Source organism: Zeus faber (assembly GCF_960531495.2).
Source record: "Zeus faber genome assembly, chromosome: 14".
Lineage (NCBI taxonomy): Eukaryota > Metazoa > Chordata > Actinopteri > Zeiformes > Zeidae > Zeus > Zeus faber.
The window spans coordinates 24,505,772-24,524,247 of record NC_137200.1 but is presented as its reverse complement, the minus strand read 5'-3'; the positions used below and the strand labels follow the sequence as shown (position 1 = coordinate 24,524,247).

The following is an 18,476-nucleotide window of genomic DNA, read 5'->3' as shown; positions in this document are numbered from 1 at the left end:
ACGCTGGGGCTTTGCCTTCCCAAAGGGTGGCCCGGCCCGCAGCCGAACGTCCGAGGGGATCCGGGCGAATCCGGGTGTTGGAGGTCCGGTCTCGGGGCCCTGCGTCGCTCCCTGCAGCAGCAGCAGCAGCAGCAGCAGCAGCAGCAGCAGCAGCAGCAGCAGCAGCAGCAGCAGCAGCAGCAGGAGGAGCAGGCGGCGCCGAGGACCAAATATAATCTTGAGGGCCACAGGTAGCCCCTTGTATCGGCAGGCTCAATGATTTATCCGACATCCAGCGTCCGAGATGGCCTCCCTGGTTTGGGGTCATCGGTCTCATCTTATCTGTCGGGGAACCGCAGCCGTGTGAACATTCCAGGTGGTTTTTGTTGTTTTTTACCTCGGGGCTCACGGTCTGCCTTCACACACACACACACACACACACACACACACGCACACGCACACGCACGCGCTCCTAACGTCAAGGTACGAGTGAGCCCTCCGCCTGCAAGGAACCTTGTGTCCCAGGACAGAGAAGCCTTGAGGTGCAGGGTGAGTCCACAGTGTGGCTTGTATTTATAGACTGCGGGGATCTTTGTAATTACGGCACGGCCACGGCTCTCTCTGCCCTCCGTCCCAGCCGCCCGTCGTCCTGCTAAACAGGAAGAGGAATGCTAAATACATAGGAGCAGAAAGAGCACATGTCATTACGGGACTGACCTCAGGCCTGGCTGCAGCTCCGCCGCGGTTCACGTGTCCTCGCCGGGGCCTCAGGAGGACTCGTGGGCCTCGCGTCAAAGGCTTCATTATACACCAAGAGGAGTAATTATTATTGAGTGTATGGGCTCTCAGCCCAATCATTCATTTATTCACTTTCTTATTCATTTATTTAGTATACATTCAGTCGTCATTTTTTCTAATCTCATCAGCACTGACAGCAGGTGTATTTCATCTGTAAACAAACATAAACAACAGGCTTAACTAGGACTTTGAATCATATGAATAATAACAATACCATTGTTGTTCTTTTAAGTAATTGTTTATCATTTTAAACAATTATTTTTTATTTAAAAATTGACACCTCCTTTCTTGTTTTCTCCCTGAATGTACTGTAATGCAGCACACAGAATTTGAGGAGCCACTCAACATGATGTAATGAGCCTGAGGAAGGGTGCCTCGTGCTTGTGATGTCACATCTCTCCAGCTGCTCAGCGATAAGCAGCGAGGACGACGTCATGTCCACAAATAAGGTTTAATGCGCCTTATCAGGCCTCTGCAGCTGACCGCAAATGGGGACAAACACGGGGGCCACAGGCTGCCTCTTTCGTCTCCAGGAATCAAATACCGCAGCCCACATTGAATCTTCTTCCAATTCAAACTGATAGGACTATTATTATAATTTTATTATTATCATTATTATTATTATTATTATTATTATTATCATCATCTTATAATCATTATTATTCTTATTAGTATCATCATTCTTATTATTATAATTATCATTATTAGTATATTAACATTATCATCATTATTATCATTATTCTTATTATTCTCACTATTATTATTTTTATTATTATTATTATCATAATTATTCTTATTAGTATCATCATTATCATTATTATTATTATATTATCATTATCATCATTATCATTATTCTTCTTCTTCTTATTATTATTATTATTATTATTATTATTATTATTATTATTATTATTATTATTATTATTATGATATACTGTAGGGTAACATGTCCATATGCATGGCTGTGGAATGTTCCCTTTTCCTGAGTAAACAGCGGCCGTATCCGCTGCCCCGGCCCCCGGGCCCCAGGCCCCGGGCCCCCGGCTCCCTCATTGATCGCCCGGACAATTTATTAGCCATTGTGACAGTTTCCTCTAAGGCCAGGTCAACAGGGGAAACGGAGAGGTATGCAGATAAAGTGCTCAGAAACATTTGGCACAATACCTATTGTGTTTTAATTGCAGGTTCAACAGTTACAGCCAGAATGTTTGTCGCATACCATAGAACGTGCGTGGCTGTTTTCCGCTCACGTCCACAGCGACCACCAAACTCCTGGAAGCCTTTTGGCAGAATCCCTGCTTACGACTAACCAAGCAAAAATGCGCTGGAGTTGTTGTTTGACCTTGAGAGTGACACTGTGTGCAGGGAGGGGTGCCGTCCACGGCCCCACCCCTGGCCGCGCCCGTCCCAAATAACCACGGAGTAATTAATACAGTTAGAGATCGTACTAACGCGGCCATGGGCGTCTTTCCAAAGAAAGCTGCAACATCTCCAAAATGTAAACGCAAAAGTGATTTATTGTTAATTGGTTTAAAAAATATATAATTTTCTTTCAGCTTCACCTGTCTTAACCATAATTAATAATAATAATAATAATAATAATAGGGCCTTTGAACAAATGGTTAACACAGGTTGGTAAATAACAGAGGTTATTATAAGGCCAACTATCTGTTTTTCTTTTATTTTTTTGGATCGTCGACGCCAAAGACATAAAAAGATGATAAAAGAGCAACACGGCGCATATGGTGTGCATATTTCCCTGACAGGTGAGGAGTGGGAGCGTTTCTCGGCAGTAAACAAGTGATATTTCCATTCTAGCTCCAGGACGGCGGACAGCTGCCATCCTCTGCTCCTGCTCCAACCGCCGCTTGGGGAGAGGGAACCACGCCACCTAGGGGACCGGAAGGGACGCGCCACAATCCCTAAATATGATCTATTAGAGAAAATCTCTGCACAGCTCCACGATCCCGAATACGTGTTGGTTTTAACAGACGGGAAAACATCTTGACTCACGTCTTGTTGTTTGATGTTGCACGGAACAGGAACAGTGACCTACAGCAAGAAGGTCCTGGGTTCGATTCCGGCCTGGGGCACCGTTAGCACCGTGCTCCGGCGGGTCATCTCCCGATCAGGGGCCTTCCTGTGTGGAGGTTGCATGTTCTCCCCGTGCTCACATGGGGTTTCCTCCATATAACATCGTAAGAACCCCCACTAAAAAGGTGCGCGAGAAACACCGTCTGACCAGCGATGGACGTTGAAGTTTGGCCCTGGGAGCCTGGCCTGTCCCCCGGGGGAAGGACACGCCTTGATTGTGTGTGTGTGTGTGTGTGTGTGTGTGTGTGTGTGTGTGTGTTAGTGTGTGTCAGCGGCTGTAGCTGGCTGTAAGTAAGTGTGTGCAGTGACAAAATAAAGACTGGCTAAATCTGTACAGTTTTGTAAATCTGGGCAACTCCCAATGCAAAAAGGGGCAACTAAAATAAGGAGCCGAGGCACTTTAACGGGATTCTCCAAATCGGGAGAGGACAAGAGGAGCTGGAGCTGAACCCCGACGCCTCTACTTGAAGACTGGGGTCGGGAAACACCGGACTTCCTTCATTGCACAGGGGCTAAGCTAGCTGATCCCCTCTGCGGCCATGCATTGAGCTAACACGGTTAGCGTAGCGTCTGTACTGGATACACTGGGATGGAACTGGCATCGACCTGCTCGTCTGAATCTGGGTGACCTTTGCAGAGAGGGCAGCGCCTGGTTCTAACGCCGTTGGGTGCTCACGATGATGTGGCCGCTCCCGCCCGCCCACCCGCCCCACCCCAGAGGTCCCCATTAGCAGCAGGTGCATGCTGGGACTCCCATCGAGAGGCTAATGCGACGGTCCGCCACAAAGCTGCATCAGCAAAACCACCGCGCTCTGGATTAATGTCGACTCGGCCAATTTGAACGTGTAATTAGAGCGTTGAACGGCTCCCGGCGGGGCAGCTCGGCGTCAGCACAATACGAGGCGTTATCAGAAAGAGCCCGAAGGACAGATAAGGAAAAAAGTGCCTTAATTCTGTTCCTCCTTCCGTGGCGAGCAGATACCGGTTCTTCCTCATTCGGTCCTCCCCTCCATTGTACTATTCCTCCACGGAAGGCCTGAGCTGGGGTCAGCTGCAGAGCGTCAGACGGGATCCATTTCACTCTGGACATCAAAAATGTTTGTTCCAATGCAAATCAAACACAACATCTTGCAGAAGACTTTTTCTTTTTATAAGCCGCGGCATTTCACAAAGGAAACATAAAAGGTTAAAGAGCGCCACCAGCTGGGAGGAACAGACGTTAGAGGGTAACTGGGAGCGGATGTGGAGGCGGATGTGTCCGTCGCCGCAAGGAAGAGGAAGGAACAATATGAAATATGTTCAACATTAGAAGACATTGGGTGGTTGCTCCCGCCTCCTTGTTGAGAAGATGTTTGTTTTCTTCTTTCATTATCTTTTATTCAAGCCTGGTACAACAGTGCCACCAAATGGGGAGGGGGTTGGGGGGGGGGGGCTTAATTTGTTAATTTTGAAAGCCATTTAAAAGTAATAAATAAAAATAAATACCCAAGGACAAAAGAAAGAAGTAAACCGCCGTAAAAAAAAAAAACAACATAAACAAAGTTAAACAATACTGAATAATACAAGATTATTGTATAAAAACTATGTAGAAGCCCGATATGCAGACCGACGCCTCAAATTGTCTTTTAAAAAGTCAAAATAAACTTCAAAAACGATAAAACATATGGAAAAGTACAGATAAATCCATTGACTAATTACTAGCATATTAAACAGAGGACATACATTCATTGCCAAACTATTTTTTGTAAACGGGGAACATTTTGAATTATACTGTACATTCACTTTGTCAAATACTGGAAATATGGCCAATTAAAATGCATATTGAGAGTGTTTCTCACCAGCGTTTGGTTGTGAAAGGCTGGAAAAGGATCGTTTATATTGTTGAGAATCAGCCTTTAAACTGATTTTCGAGCAGAATGTTTCGCTTCAACTTATTTCTCTTGAGCATTGCTTGGGATGGTCATACAAAACTATTCTTCTTATAAACAACATCTACACTATTGTGTTTAACCACGTTGCGTCACCTATGAGGTCTTACGCCCGACACATTGTGTAATCAATACGTCACATGACCGTGTTGCTTCCCGCAAGTTATCCGCAAAGAGTCTCAATCAATCTCCCTCGTCGTGGATTTTGGCTTCACCGAACTGCTTCGCGTCTTGGTGGACTCCACCTTTAGGCGCTGGACGTGGTTGGTGGATCTTCTGGAAAGGCACACACACACACAGACACAGACACACACAAATCTAAAGATGCAGCGCCACCTACAGGTAGAAACCAATACAAAGCGTGTAGGGGGGATTCTGACGTATTAGTACTTCTAGTGGTGTTCTCTACGTCACAATTTCCAGAGATTGAGCGAGGACTGTAAAACCATTGTCACTCACTTACAAACTACTTTTGGAAATGAGACTTCACCCACTTGGCATTTTTCGAAAATTGTGCAGTAATCAGTGTGAGGGCTCAAACCAAGGGATGAAATTAGTCAAAGTGTAATTCGCCGTGAAGCATCTCAAGGATGACACTGTGGGTATTTATTATGGGACGAGGCGCACAGAGAACCGTTGTTCAGGGAACGGCCCTCGGCGACGATCACACTGCGGGGACAATGCAGCTCGAGACTGCGACTGGAACGACACAGGACCCCCAACACCACCTCCCACACTCCTAAAATCAAAACACATCTCCGACGGATGAGGGATCCCTTCACATCTTTTTTTTTTCCCCTCTTTTCCTCCCCCCAGGGTAAAAAAAATTTCTCTCTGGTTACCTTGAGCCTGAGGACGCGCCGCCTTCCTGTCCTCGGCGATATAAAGGGCCGTCATGAGAAAGAAGAGGCCACCCAGGATGCCGACGAACGGACAGAGCAGGAAGCTGTACTGGAGGCTGTGGAAGCGCCAGGCGTAGGAGTCGGGGCTGTACGCGCCCACGGCGTCGGAGATCTAGAAGCGGGAGAGAGAGGGTCCGGGGGAAGGATGAACGGGGCAACCCGGCCACGATTGAATACGACCGCACGAAAGGTGTAACTCGGGTCTCACCGCTCCTATTATGTAAGGACTTCCCGCGTCACCGAGGAGATGACAGACCAAAATCTGAAGGGCCTCGGCCGTGGCCCTCCGGGTGGGCACGATGACGTACTGGGGAGGGACACGGATCGTCAGGGCGGACGGCGGCGCAGAATTTCAACACACTGCAATCCGGACGATTTCGATTCGAAAAGACGTTCGCCGATATTCATACTCACCAGCAGTATGTCAGCCAAAATGGGCCAGTTCAGCGACAGCAGTGTCTCTCCGATCCCGATCAACACCTGCGACCCGATAAAAAGGACGTTAGTCGAAGAGCCGCCGAGAAGAAGAAGAAGAAATATTAGCGGCGCGCTGGGAAAAAAAACCTGGTTGATTTCTCACGTAAGTGGCCGGGATGCTTGTCGACGCCAGGAAGATGGCGATCAAAAGGCAGGGGGCGGACGCCAACATGCCCACGGCGCAGATGATGGGATCGGCGTTGGACAACCGGCCCCCCAGCTTTCGGGAGAGGGAGGCTCCGACCACCACCCCCACGATCCCGGAGACCACCGTCACGGCGCCGAAGATGAAACTGCGCAGACGGAGGGGGGGGTTTAGCGGGGATGGGTGGCCGAGCGAGGGCGGTGCCGGCGGAGGGAGGACTCAGTTACCTGTCTGTGGTGTCACAGGGCTCCTGGGTGCACGGCAGCCGGATTCCCTGAGTGACCTGTGCTCTGGACAGGAAGGTGGGTGTCCAGAAGGCCAGCGCTCCAGTCAGGAACGCCATGGCCGTCACTCCCAGAGACGACCACACAAAGCTTTTGCTGGACGGCAACGGCACAGAGATAAAAGATGAGACACACACACACACACACACACACACACACACACACACACACACACACACACACACACACACACACACACACACACACACACACACACACACACACACACAATTTTGTTGTTGTGTTATAACCTCTACGCTGTTAATTGTGTTTTTTGATTCCCTTTTCTTTTGTCCCTTTAGGTGATTATGCTCCTTGCAAAGAGGAAGCGTTGCAGAATGATGGATGTGATTTTAAAACCTGTGGTGGGTTTATTTTCATGGCTTCCGATCTTACTTCTTTAAAAGGTACTTGACGTCCTCCAAGTAGGAACTCCGGCCTACGACTCCCTTTCCATGGGTTTCTGCAGCTCCTCTGGGGGGGTTTGGACATAAGAAGATCAACAGGAAAACACCCACTACACCCAAAATGGGTGTGATCTGACAAAAGAGGGAGAAAAAAAATAAAAACATTTTTGACACCTTAAAGTGGCGATCCACAAGATCGTGTGGGCTGGGTGGATTACATCCAAACAGAAACTCATTTTCCACAACTTCAGGTTTTACAGGCATGTCGACCTCAAAGTTGTGGAACACTCTCCCACAAGATATCAGAGAAGCAGGCTCCAAAAAGCTACTGAAAACATACATGTTTACTCTGGCATTTAACCAGTATGACTGTGTTCCTATAACCTTTGTTTTTTTTGTTTCTTTCTGGGTTTATTTTGTTTATTATCTCCTAAGATGTACTATTCATTCACTTTAAATAACTAATGTAAATTATTAATTCCCAAATGTCTGTAAGGCACTTTGAGCTGCATCATTTGTATGAATGATTGTTGATTGTTGATTGAATGATTGTTACACTAATCTCTGTCGCAATGTAGCTGAATGTTATTCTCCCTTGTAAGTCGCTTTGGATAAAAGCGTCTGCCAAATGACTAAATGTAAATGTAAATGTGAAAGGGGGAATACAAATTATTATTTTTATTATAATTATTACCCTGAGAGCCCAACGCCAGTCCCCTGTGGCAGTGGCGACGGATGATCCCAGGATGTATCCAAGACCACTGGAAACAGAGAAGTTAAACCTTGTTAAACATTGGGTCCTGCTGAGATGGACACGTTTAACATGACATCATTAAATGTCTTTAAAATACATTACCCTCCAAGAGCCGTACACCCCATGCCCTCTGAGAGGCTTTTGACCAGTAAATTAGCGCCCGGTTTGGTTTCCTACCTTCCAACGGGGATGAAGATGTAGAAAGCAGAGATGGCGACGGTCCGCTGAGATCCGGTGAAGAGATCTCCAATGATGGTGGGGGCGATGGTGGAGTAGCTGGCCTCTCCTGTCCCCATGAGGGCTCTCATCAACACCAGGAGCCAGAAATACTGCAGACAGAAGGACACGCCCATACAGCCCAACCAGCACACACTGGTCTTCAAGTGTTCGTATATGTGCAGAATACTATGATGAGTGATGTTGAAGGCCACACACAGAAGCCCAGATAACTTCACTACTTTGCATAATAAAACTGTTAATTACACAATTACATGTTATCACCAGACGATTTTGGAAGCTGTTTCACACACACACACACACACACACACACACACACACACACACACACACACACACAGACACACACAGACACACACAGACACACACAGACACACGTCCCTGGAAATTAGAAATCTGAGGGAGATGCGGCCAAGATAGCAGACCGATTAGAAAGCCACAAAATAATTAAAAAAACATGTTAAAACAGACAGCTGCCAATAGTATTCCAGGAACACGATGTTTTATCGTGGCTTTGAACTCCCACAAGGAGGCGAGGCTCAACAGTTATCGGCAAGGAAATATTTTCCGTTGGTTCAAACTTCCTGAATGGGTGTGTGCGGAAAAAGGCAGATGATTGATATGAATGAGGGGGAGATAACACAGACGGCAGCTTATATTCCTCTCTCCTGCGGCGAACGGAGGCCCTGGGTTTTCTGGGATTCCACTGACCGATTCGGTGACAAAAGAGCTGGCTGCAGAGGTCACCAGCCACACACACAGGCCGCCGATCATGATGTACTTCCGGTTGTAGCGATCGCCGAGGTAACCAAAGACAGGAGCCAAAAGTATGAAGCTGAAAATGAAAACTGTAAGTGCATTAACACCGTGTGTAAAACTTTGACATCCGGATCATCAGGTCTCAGTCAACCAGCACGCACGTCTTAAAGCCGGACCAACAACTTTTAACATCGTATCCTGAACCGGTGTTTTTCTCTTTTTTTTTCCCCCCCCTGGAGACCCACTTTCAACCAAACGACAAATCATCACAATGGGCCTCATCCATAAACCACGAGCGTAAGTGAGCTGCTCATTTATGGACAATCAAACCTGTGTGTCGGGAAATATTTTTCACAGCCGTTCCTCTACTTAACAGGCTTGCAGCTTGCAACTTGAACAGGTAAAGCGACAATTTAATTTGATCAATACCAGGATTTTATGCAGGAGTTATTGAAGACAGTATTTATGAATTTTACATATACAGTATATAATACAGTTTTATATATCCAAGTATAATACAGTATAAAGGAGGCCCAGTAATTGGATTAGGGTGGAGCTTAAAGTAGCCTGCACGAGCTCTCTTGTGTGACTTGAAGGTTCACAGTGGACGGAAAAATATAATTTAAAAAGACTGACTAAGGGATTCTGCTATGGCATTCGGCGACACCATTAAAATATCCTGCAAACACTCTATATATAGTGAGGAGCTCATGGGTTAGGAGGCTAAGAAGCGCTTTGTGTCTGTGACACCACGATACCTGTTTGGAGAAGTCCCGAGGTGCTGTCGTTGATATCAAAGAATTTCTGGATATTGAGCAGAACCCCTGAACACAAACAAAGAGGGATCGGTCAGACATACGCTCACAGCGGGGGAAAGCGGCTCCTGTTGATAACGTTGCTGGTGTGTGTGTGTGTGTGTGTGTGTGTGTGTGTGTATGAGCCCTGGGAATGTGCATCCTCTGACCTGCTACCGTGTAGCGATCCATGTAGTTGAGCAAGTTGAGGTAGCAGAGCACCGCCACGGCGATGTAAGAGCTCAAAGGTGAGACGACGGGTTTCTCGGCCGCGACCGGTGCAAGGGTCGCGGGGCTCTCGACCAGGGAGCCGTAGCGCGGGCCGGAGCCGGAGCCCAGAGTGAGACGGCCGTTCCCCCCTTCCTGCAGGGGCAGCACCGCCGCGATGTCCGACGCCATCCCGACCGGGCCCGTCTTCGCCTCGAAATAAGAGTGGATAATATCGGAGGGTTTTTGGGAAAAACCCTACCCGAAGCAGAAGGCCTTTGTTTCCTCCACTATGCAGGAAGACAGGCTGGGCTGCAAACAACTCTCTCTGATAAAAGAAGAATTCACAAAACCACATTTTAATGTCATGATTGAGGTACGAAGGACTAAAAATAGGAGAGTGTGCCGTGGTTAAGATGGTATCTTTACCTGATTATTTGCTTCCCTCCTTTGAGTTGATTCACATGAAGAACACACACACAGACACACACACATATATATAGAGTGATATAAATCATATAGGTATGCATTTATTTGTCATATATTATTCTAGCATACACACACATAGCACCGACATAAAGAACAAGCATAGAGCTGTGTTTGTTTATGCAAATGAGAGACCTGCACAAAGTATATACGTAAATACAGTACATATGAGAGATGTATCAATAAATAATGATTATAATAATAGGACAAACATCTACTTAGTGAAAACAATAAATTGTTCCATAGACACACTGTGTGGTTTGTCTCCGTAAAAAGCAGAAGCAGCAGAATTCCGATCTCAACTCAAGTCACTGTCTGTTCTCCTTTAGGGTAGGGACTTAAGCACCAGCACACCGCTGGGAGGAAGAACTGCTGTGCTAATAGGTTTAGAACTATTTCAAAACTGCGAAAGGTTGAGTGGGGGGTTAAGGCAAGAACTTAAAGTAGTTAAAAAAAAAAAAAAAATGTAACTTAAAAAATGAAACTAAAACTGTGCTTTGTCCATGTGAATTACAGCTCCTCACAGCTTTGAGAGCTAAAATGCTCCAATACATGGGATTATTCTGTAAACGTGGTAACTTCACAGTACTTAAACATAGAATTTAATATAATTGCAAAACACGGAGCTGCTGCATTGTAGTTTGTCCCAGAGTTTCCAAAGCACAGCCCACGCAGCAACAAAGCAACTATTATAGTTCCAATCTCCTCTCAGGTCAACAGCACGGGGGATCTAAGGCGGCCAAAATCCAAATGTCTGGCTTTGTGACAAGCACACATGCATATCGAATTTCATCAAGAAACGCCGTGAAAGTCGTCCGTCCACATGAAAACTTCAACGGTAAGTAGGCGTACGTACTTGTAACAAGGTCCCGTTGGTGATATCTTGCTGCGGTCATTCCATGCTTGCAGGTCCCAGGGGATAATGCACCTCCCGTTGTATTTCTGACAATCGAGAGGGAGGCACAACAGAGATGTTCAGTCAGCTCTAACAAGATCGAGGATATTAAGTTAGGGAGCGGGACCAGCCCCCTCTGGGTTGGTCATATGCTTTCACACAGATCCTAACTGTGATGCAATGCTGTAAACAAGCCAAAAGCTATTTGGGAGAATCCTACATCCTTTGCTCGCACGTGCTTCTTTTGCACAGAAACTAAGACCCCGGATGATAATACCCCTGCAAATCTAATATGTGTGTACGTGAAACGTATCTAGAAAATGATATATATATATATAAATAAATCTAACAGAGACAGAAATGCATCATGTGGTTTTTTTGCGGGTGTTCTACGGGAAGTTGAGACATTCTTCTCTTCTTCCTGCTTCATTTACACAAACCCACAGTCAGTAATGTTGAAGCGAAGAATGAGTAAAAACTAAACTACATACACACACACACACACACACACACACACACACATATTTTACTTTTTTATTTCATGGCATCACTTTCCATTTAATAACAACACTTATACTTCATGTTGTGGTAATCACGCAAAAAACAAAAGTTCTTCCATATCATAATGCTAATTTTGTACAATGCCAAAGGAATGTTCCAACATCTTGTTGTCGCCAAGTACTACTATAGTGTTCCTAATAAAGTATGAGGTGAGTGTGTGTGCACTTTGTGTACTTATCGTAGCCTTTCTGTCGGCTCCAACCGGTCTGACCCTTCACCGTTAACCTTTCTCGTCAACAAGGTGTTTCTGTCCACAGAACCGGTGTTGCCAACGCATTTACAATATAAGTAGCTAGCACTAGCTCCAAAAGTCGCTAAAAGTCACCAGATGCGCACTGCGACCAACGCACATCAGCGCAGCACAGCACAGCAGGACTGTCTGCCCACGGTGCAAGAGGAGCGGGGGAGAGACCCCGGCGCTGTTGGCGGAGAGCCGTGGACTGGGATTACTCTGAGCAGCATGCATGGGAATGAATTCAATATAACATTTGAATATATTTCTCATCTTTTCCCTGGTGCCCTGCATAAGTTCCTGAATTTGTTGCGAGTCGCATTTTCGAAATAAAGTCGCGAGAAAGTCGCGAGGTTGGCATCACTGTGCAGAACTGCAGCTCACTGGATGTTTTTTGTTTTTTTTCACCATTCTGAGTAAACTCTACAGACTGTTGTGTGTGAAAATCCCGGGAGATCAGCAGTTAAAGAACCACTCAAACCAGCCCGCCTGGCACCCAACAATCACACCACGGTGGAAAACACTGACGTCACATTGTTTCCTGTTCTGATGGTTGACGTGAACATTACCTGAAGCTGCTGACCCCGATCTGCAGGATGTGATGCATTGCACTGCTGCCACATGATTTGCTGATTAGATAACTGCATAAATGAGTAGGTGTACAGGTGTTCTTAATAAAGTGCTCAGTGTGTGTATATATATATATATATATATATATATATATATATATATATATATATATATATATATATATATATATACACACACACATTTTACTTGTCTACTCCATGGGCATCTCTTTTACCATCTAACATACTTTCACTACAAAAAAATAACTCTCTACAAGTGCTGCTTATTTCTAGAGAAGGTTTATCTGTGACTGTGACATCCAGTTGGTTTGATAGTGTGATAAATGTACTTGTTGTAAGTCGCTTTGGACATGTAATGTAACATCTGTAACATCATCTGGGATTAGAAAATACCTCCATGGCTGCTTTTCCAAAGCCTAATAAGGTGAATGGTGCTGGGGTGTCCTCTGCAGTCCTTACTGGAAGACAGTCATCATTAAAAATGTGCCAGTTTGTCTTCAAATGTAACATCCAAGACAATACCAATGCACATTTCAAATGTTGTAGGATTACCTGTGTAGGAGGCGACGTTTTGAAGCTTCAAATTCGGCTTCAATGCCAGTGAGAGGCCTGTTAAACAAGGTAAACACGGCCCAGATGAAACGCCGCATCGCGCAAGCCTTAATAATACGTTCTTTGTGGGGAAAAAACTGTCGTCAAAATGAGCCCGAAACCTTGGGTAAAAAAAAAAAAAAAAGATGATATTTTTTCTCTTCCATTTCACTGCAGATATTACTGCACGTCACTTCAATTAGCAATGCTACCAAACTGCAGCTCGTACTGACTGCTAGCCAACCCTAAACCTAGTCACTAGTTAGCATAGGGCTACCTGTTACCATGTTAACTTGTGTGGATAGATGGTGTACACACATATTTTTATTTCCTATCTCATTAACTTAACTTGCATCTTTTCCTTGTAGCCCCTGAGCCTCCCTCCTTGGATTAATAAAGTGTTTAGTGTTTTAAAGTCTCATCTTAAAGGAGTCTGAGGGTTTTTATTTCGCTGTAACTGCAGCTTTGAGCACTTCCACACTTTTTATTGAATGTATTTATTTGTATTAATGGGATTTAACAAACGGTGCAAAGAACATGAGGAACGTCCAGACATTCATTAGCAGCCAAACCAATGCAAATCCTGGCCCCAGAGACGCAGTATACGTTGACAAACTTACAAATGAAAAATGAGAACCTTTAAAAGAAGATGAACGTGCATGTTAGTAAATCCAACCCCACAGACTTTATAAATAGGTCAAATTAAACTAAAAATACTGTTATGTTAAGGGGATATCGCAAATGTCCCACTTGTACGAGAAGGTTAAAAGTGCAACGTGTATAATTTACAAAATAGACTTGGCAGAAATGGAATATAATATTCATAAGTATGTCTTAATTAGTGTATAATCCCGTGAACAAAAGAATTGTTGAGTTGGCGTTACCGTTGAATGAGACGCTTTTATCCACTTAGGGAGCGGGTAAGCTGCCACGGAGGCCGCCATGTTGCGCCGCCATGTTTCTTCGGTAGCCCAGAAGGGACAAACCCAACACCGGCTCTCCCTCCCCCTCTAACCTCCGCGACGGGGGCGGGTGGTCCGTCCGCTCTTTGACGCTGCGAACGGATGATAAAACATGGATCCTGCCCCCACATCGCTATCACTAGACGCACTAGATTACGACGGGGTTTTTTTAATTAATCATTACTTCGCTAGTGCTACCTCGTAGCAAACCCCACGCTATTGAAAAGGGAGAGGCGGTATTCGTTTTGTGTGACAACAACCAGCGTCATGCCTTTCGCGGAGGACGCGTCTCCGTTACGCACGTTTTCGTTCCACACTGTTCCAGGGGTAATCATCCCCGGCCCCGTTTTTATCGTTTTTCTATTCATCTGGACCGGATTATTCGTCTGATTTGCACGCAAAATATGTCTATTCAACCCGCGGCAACGCTTTCAGAAGTGGCCCAATTCCGCAGGAAAGCAGCGGTCCTGGCAACACCGGCGGGGGGGTTGAGGTTGTTGCGATCTGCCCCCCTCTTCGCCACTAGGTGCCGCTGCGCCCCACACGCTGCTCCCTATCGTGACATCGTACTGCGCTTGTTTTTATCTCGCCGTCTCTTCCTTGCCGCCCTCCGCATAACAACCAAGTCATTGCAAGTTTTTAATCATATAATATAAATACACATGAAAATAAACCTTTTATTTAACTATTTTTCACATTTTTTCCATCATATTAGAGTCTTTACAAACGATTTGGAAGTTCGACAGGCAAAGCGCGTTTACCCTTGCCGGCCACCGTATAACCGGCATGATTTAGACGTTTGGTAATTAAATCAAACAGGATGCTAGTAACAGTGTTGTTATTATTATTATCATTATTATTATTATTATTATTATTATTATTAGTCGTAGTAGTAGTAGTATCATTATTATTATTATTATTATTATTATTAGTAGTAGTAGTATTATTATGATTATTCTTCTTCTTCTTATTATTATTATTACTATTAGTAGTAGTAGTCGTAGTATTATTATTATTATTATTACTATTGTACACAGGGCTGTTCTGTTTGTGTTTTCGTAACGTGAGAACAAAACCATTGATTTGATAAGTCCAGAACATGGCCCTCGGAGCACGGCGGTCACGCCAGCGACACTTGAGGCTCGAGTGCGCGTCTGCATCGCTCGTTTTACGGTCAAGCCACGAAGGTCGTTGAAAACGGGGAAGGTTCCTCTTGTTTTCTTATTTCCCGTCTTGAAATACACACGCCTGTCACTGCGTTATTACTTGATTTTTCACTGCGGCATTTTCGTTAAATAATAATAATAATAATAATGATAATAATAATAATAATTTTACGAAGATAAATATTTTCGATGATTACGCATTAACCTCCGGGGTGATTACAAAGAGAATTATAGTATGCTTCATAGTATACAGTACCTACTATTACCTAGCCCGCGCTACGGTATAGCATCTGTTTCCGTAGTGTAGTGGTTATCACGTTCGCCTCACACGCGAAAGGTCCCCGGTTCGAAACCGGGCGGAAACAACCTTTTTTCACCGTGTGATTGTCTTTTTTCAAACAAGTGAATATCATGTATTTTCTTTGCACGTCACCATAGTCTGACGTCATTTATAAAAGGTAATAATTCGTAATAATTAACCACCTGCTCCAAACTTACACGGTGTCCCCTTTTTCCGGCACAAGATAAACAGCAGCAGAAACGCGACTGCAGCAGAAAAAAAAACAACAACCTTTCTTCATTATAAAGCTCCATTGTTTTGTTTCTGTTTCTCTACTTTTGGCAAAGTCACACGGAAAAATGGAGCCGTCTCTCGAGAACACAGCGCGAAACTGTCAAACTGTCGCTTGAACACCGCGCCCGCGACGCACCGTGTAGTTCGAACGCCACTACGAGAAAAAAAACATTAGTAAGGTGGCTCACAATATAGACGGTCTCACTCTTTATATGTTAGACCAAGGAATGTGAAATGAAAATGGTGGCAAAGTGTCCACTTTATCAGGATTTTATTGACTCTTTTGGTAACATCCGCACTGACGGTACTGTAACAGACCAGAAACAGGAAGGTGCGCCACTTCCTACTGACGGCCTGCCGCAGCCAACGTGACGCTCTGGATGTATATCTATCTTGATCGATCCATTCTATATATTTAGGAAAAAGTTGGTTAGTCAAGTAGAAATTCTTAGGTAGCTGCTGTGTTCAGTCTAGTACATATTGTGTGTGGTCACCGGGTGCGTTGCATTGACATTTCACTGCAGATATGTATGAAAGTATGTATACGTATGTGACGATCAAACCTCTCGAATTTTGAATCTTGAATGTACTGTATGATGTATCACTGTTCATGCAATACAGGTTCGAAAATACCCACAAAGAGTTCCCTATTTTGGAAAAGATGAGATTTAATTAAATTAACAAATGAATTATTTAAACTTCATTTCATTTTGTTAAGGCTTAAACGTCTTACGCTGTTTGCCCTGTTGCCCAATAAATTAAACCCGACCAAATACAGTGTAGACCCAAAGATTGTTTGGTATACACATACACACACACACATAAAAAATATATATATATATTTATAAAATGTCGGCTGAAGATGACGTGGGGGCCTTTCTGGAGGTCTGAATATGAATATTATTATTATTATTATTATATTAATAATTAATAGTGAAAGACTGCAAACACTTTGCAGCAAGATTTTTGCAGAATACCCCCACGGCCATCCCAGCCGAGCCCAGCGGCGTCCCAGAGGGGAGACCCACCTCGACCCAACTGCAGGGACATCTGCAGCCAGGTGTGAGTAAAGCCTCCAACCATCATTCTAATATCAACAAGGGCTTGCTCCTTAGGGGTGTTAAAATGGAGGGAGAATGGATTAACCAGCTACTCGTACCCAAAGCGTATGTCCCTGAGGTTCTGTTCCTGGCCCACATCCACGTAGTTGGGGCCCACCTTGGGGTGAAGAAGACCCTGGAGAGGATCTTGGCAAGGTTCTACTGTCTACTGGCCAGGTGTAAGACGAGCAGTCCAGGACTACTGCAGACGCTGTGCCGACTGCCAGATTTAATAGCCCAAAGCGGCACTACCAGAGCCCCCTCGTACCACTGCCAATCATTGAATCCCCCGGTGACCGCCTGGCCAGGGACATAGTGGGAGCCTTAGCCCGAACCGGTCGGGGACACCGCTTCCTCCCGGTCATCATGGATCGTACCACGCGGTTTCCAGAGGCCACCCCCGTACGCGCTGCCTGCCTGCCTGTCGCCAGAGGTACTATTGCTGTTTTCACGAGTGCGCATAGCCAGGGAGATTTTTAACCGATCAGGGCTCGTGCTTCATGTGTAATGTGATGCAGGAGCTCTGTAAAAATCTCAAGGTGAGGCTACTGCGCACGTTGGTGTACCACCGCCCAGACAGACGGCTTCGTGGAGAGATTCAGCAGAACCCTATAAAGCATGTTGCGTAAAGTGACCGATGCAGATGTTAAAAACCGGAACCAACTACTGCCACGTATGCTCTTTGCCGTCAGGGAAGTGCCCCGGAGCTCCACAAGGTTCTTTCCCTCCGTACTGTTGTATGGTCGCAGACCTCGGTGAATCCTCGACCTGGCAAAAGAAGCCTGGGACGACCAACCGTCCCCCTACAGGTCAGTGATCGATCACATGTCGAACATGCACGAGCAGATGTCCCAGGTTTGGCCCACGTGGAAGAATCCCGAACGGCCCAGGCCTGAGTCCACAACAGCGGAGCTGGTGTCGGAGGGTTCCAGCCGGGGGAGATGGTGTTAGTCCTTGTCCCCACGAGTGAGTGCCAGTTCTTAGCCCGATTGCAAGGACCGTGAGAGGTTATAGAGTGCAAAGGCCCAGTAAACTACAGAGTGAGACAGCCCAAAGACGAAAGACACACCAAATTTACCATGCTCCCAAAAGCGGTGGTGGCAACTAACTTGACAACTAACTAACTTACTTAATGTAACACAATATTGTGACTGAATCCGGAAAGATCCACGCTATCGGATTCTGGAAGCCCACAAGCCGCGGTAAAGGAAGGGGCTGAAGAAAATGCTGGAAGTGGGAGTGATTGAGGAGTCCCACAGCCTGGTTGAGCCCCATCGCCATGGTACCAAAGCCAGATCGGACCACAAAGTTTTACAATGACTTGTGACTCTTGTGTGTGTGTGTGTGTGTGTGTGTGTGTGTGTGTGTGTGTGTGTGTGTGTATATTCCCATTTTTCCTGCTTCCAACACATCAATTTCAAGAACTGACTGTTCACTTGCTGCCTGATACATCCCACCCCCTGACAGGTGCCATTGGAACCAGATGATCAATGTTATTCACTTCACCTGTCACTGGTTTAATGTTGTGGCTGGTCTGTGCGTGCGTACACACGCACG

At 45.5% G+C, this 18,476-nt stretch overlaps 1 protein-coding gene across 1 annotated transcript; it reads right to left on the bottom strand.

Moving 5' to 3' along the window:
• Nucleotides 1–4,074: 4,074 nt before the first annotated feature.
• On the bottom strand, nt 4,075–11,222 carry spns3 (SPNS lysolipid transporter 3, sphingosine-1-phosphate (putative)). Its single transcript, XM_080013764.1, has 14 exons — nt 11,105–11,222; nt 10,192–10,210; nt 9,726–10,090; nt 9,520–9,585; nt 8,714–8,850; nt 7,943–8,094; nt 7,706–7,772; nt 7,001–7,143; nt 6,548–6,700; nt 6,279–6,468; nt 6,113–6,178; nt 5,907–6,005; nt 5,639–5,810; nt 4,075–5,072 (listed from the first exon to the last, which is right to left on the bottom strand). Exons 3-14 carry the CDS (start codon nt 9,952–9,954, stop codon nt 5,044–5,046), a joined length of 1,503 nt encoding a protein of 500 aa, XP_079869890.1. The 5' UTR covers nt 9,955–10,090; nt 10,192–10,210; nt 11,105–11,222; the 3' UTR covers nt 4,075–5,043.
• Nucleotides 11,223–18,476: the final 7,254 nt, after the last annotated feature.

Bases quoted from the DNA above. Each gene is read 5' to 3' on its own strand.
- spns3 (XM_080013764.1), bottom strand. From the start codon at position 9,954: ATGGCGTCGGACATCGCGGCGGTGCTGCCCCTGCAGGAAGGGGGGAAC. The intron at 8,851-9,519 runs GTATCGTGGTGT...ATGCACTTACAG, and splicing joins CTCGGGACTTCTCCAAACAG to TTTTCATTTTCAGCTTCATA. The intron at 5,073-5,638 runs GTAACCAGAGAG...GTGCCTTTCCAG, and splicing joins GGCGCGTCCTCAGGCTCAAG to AAGATCCACCAACCACGTCC.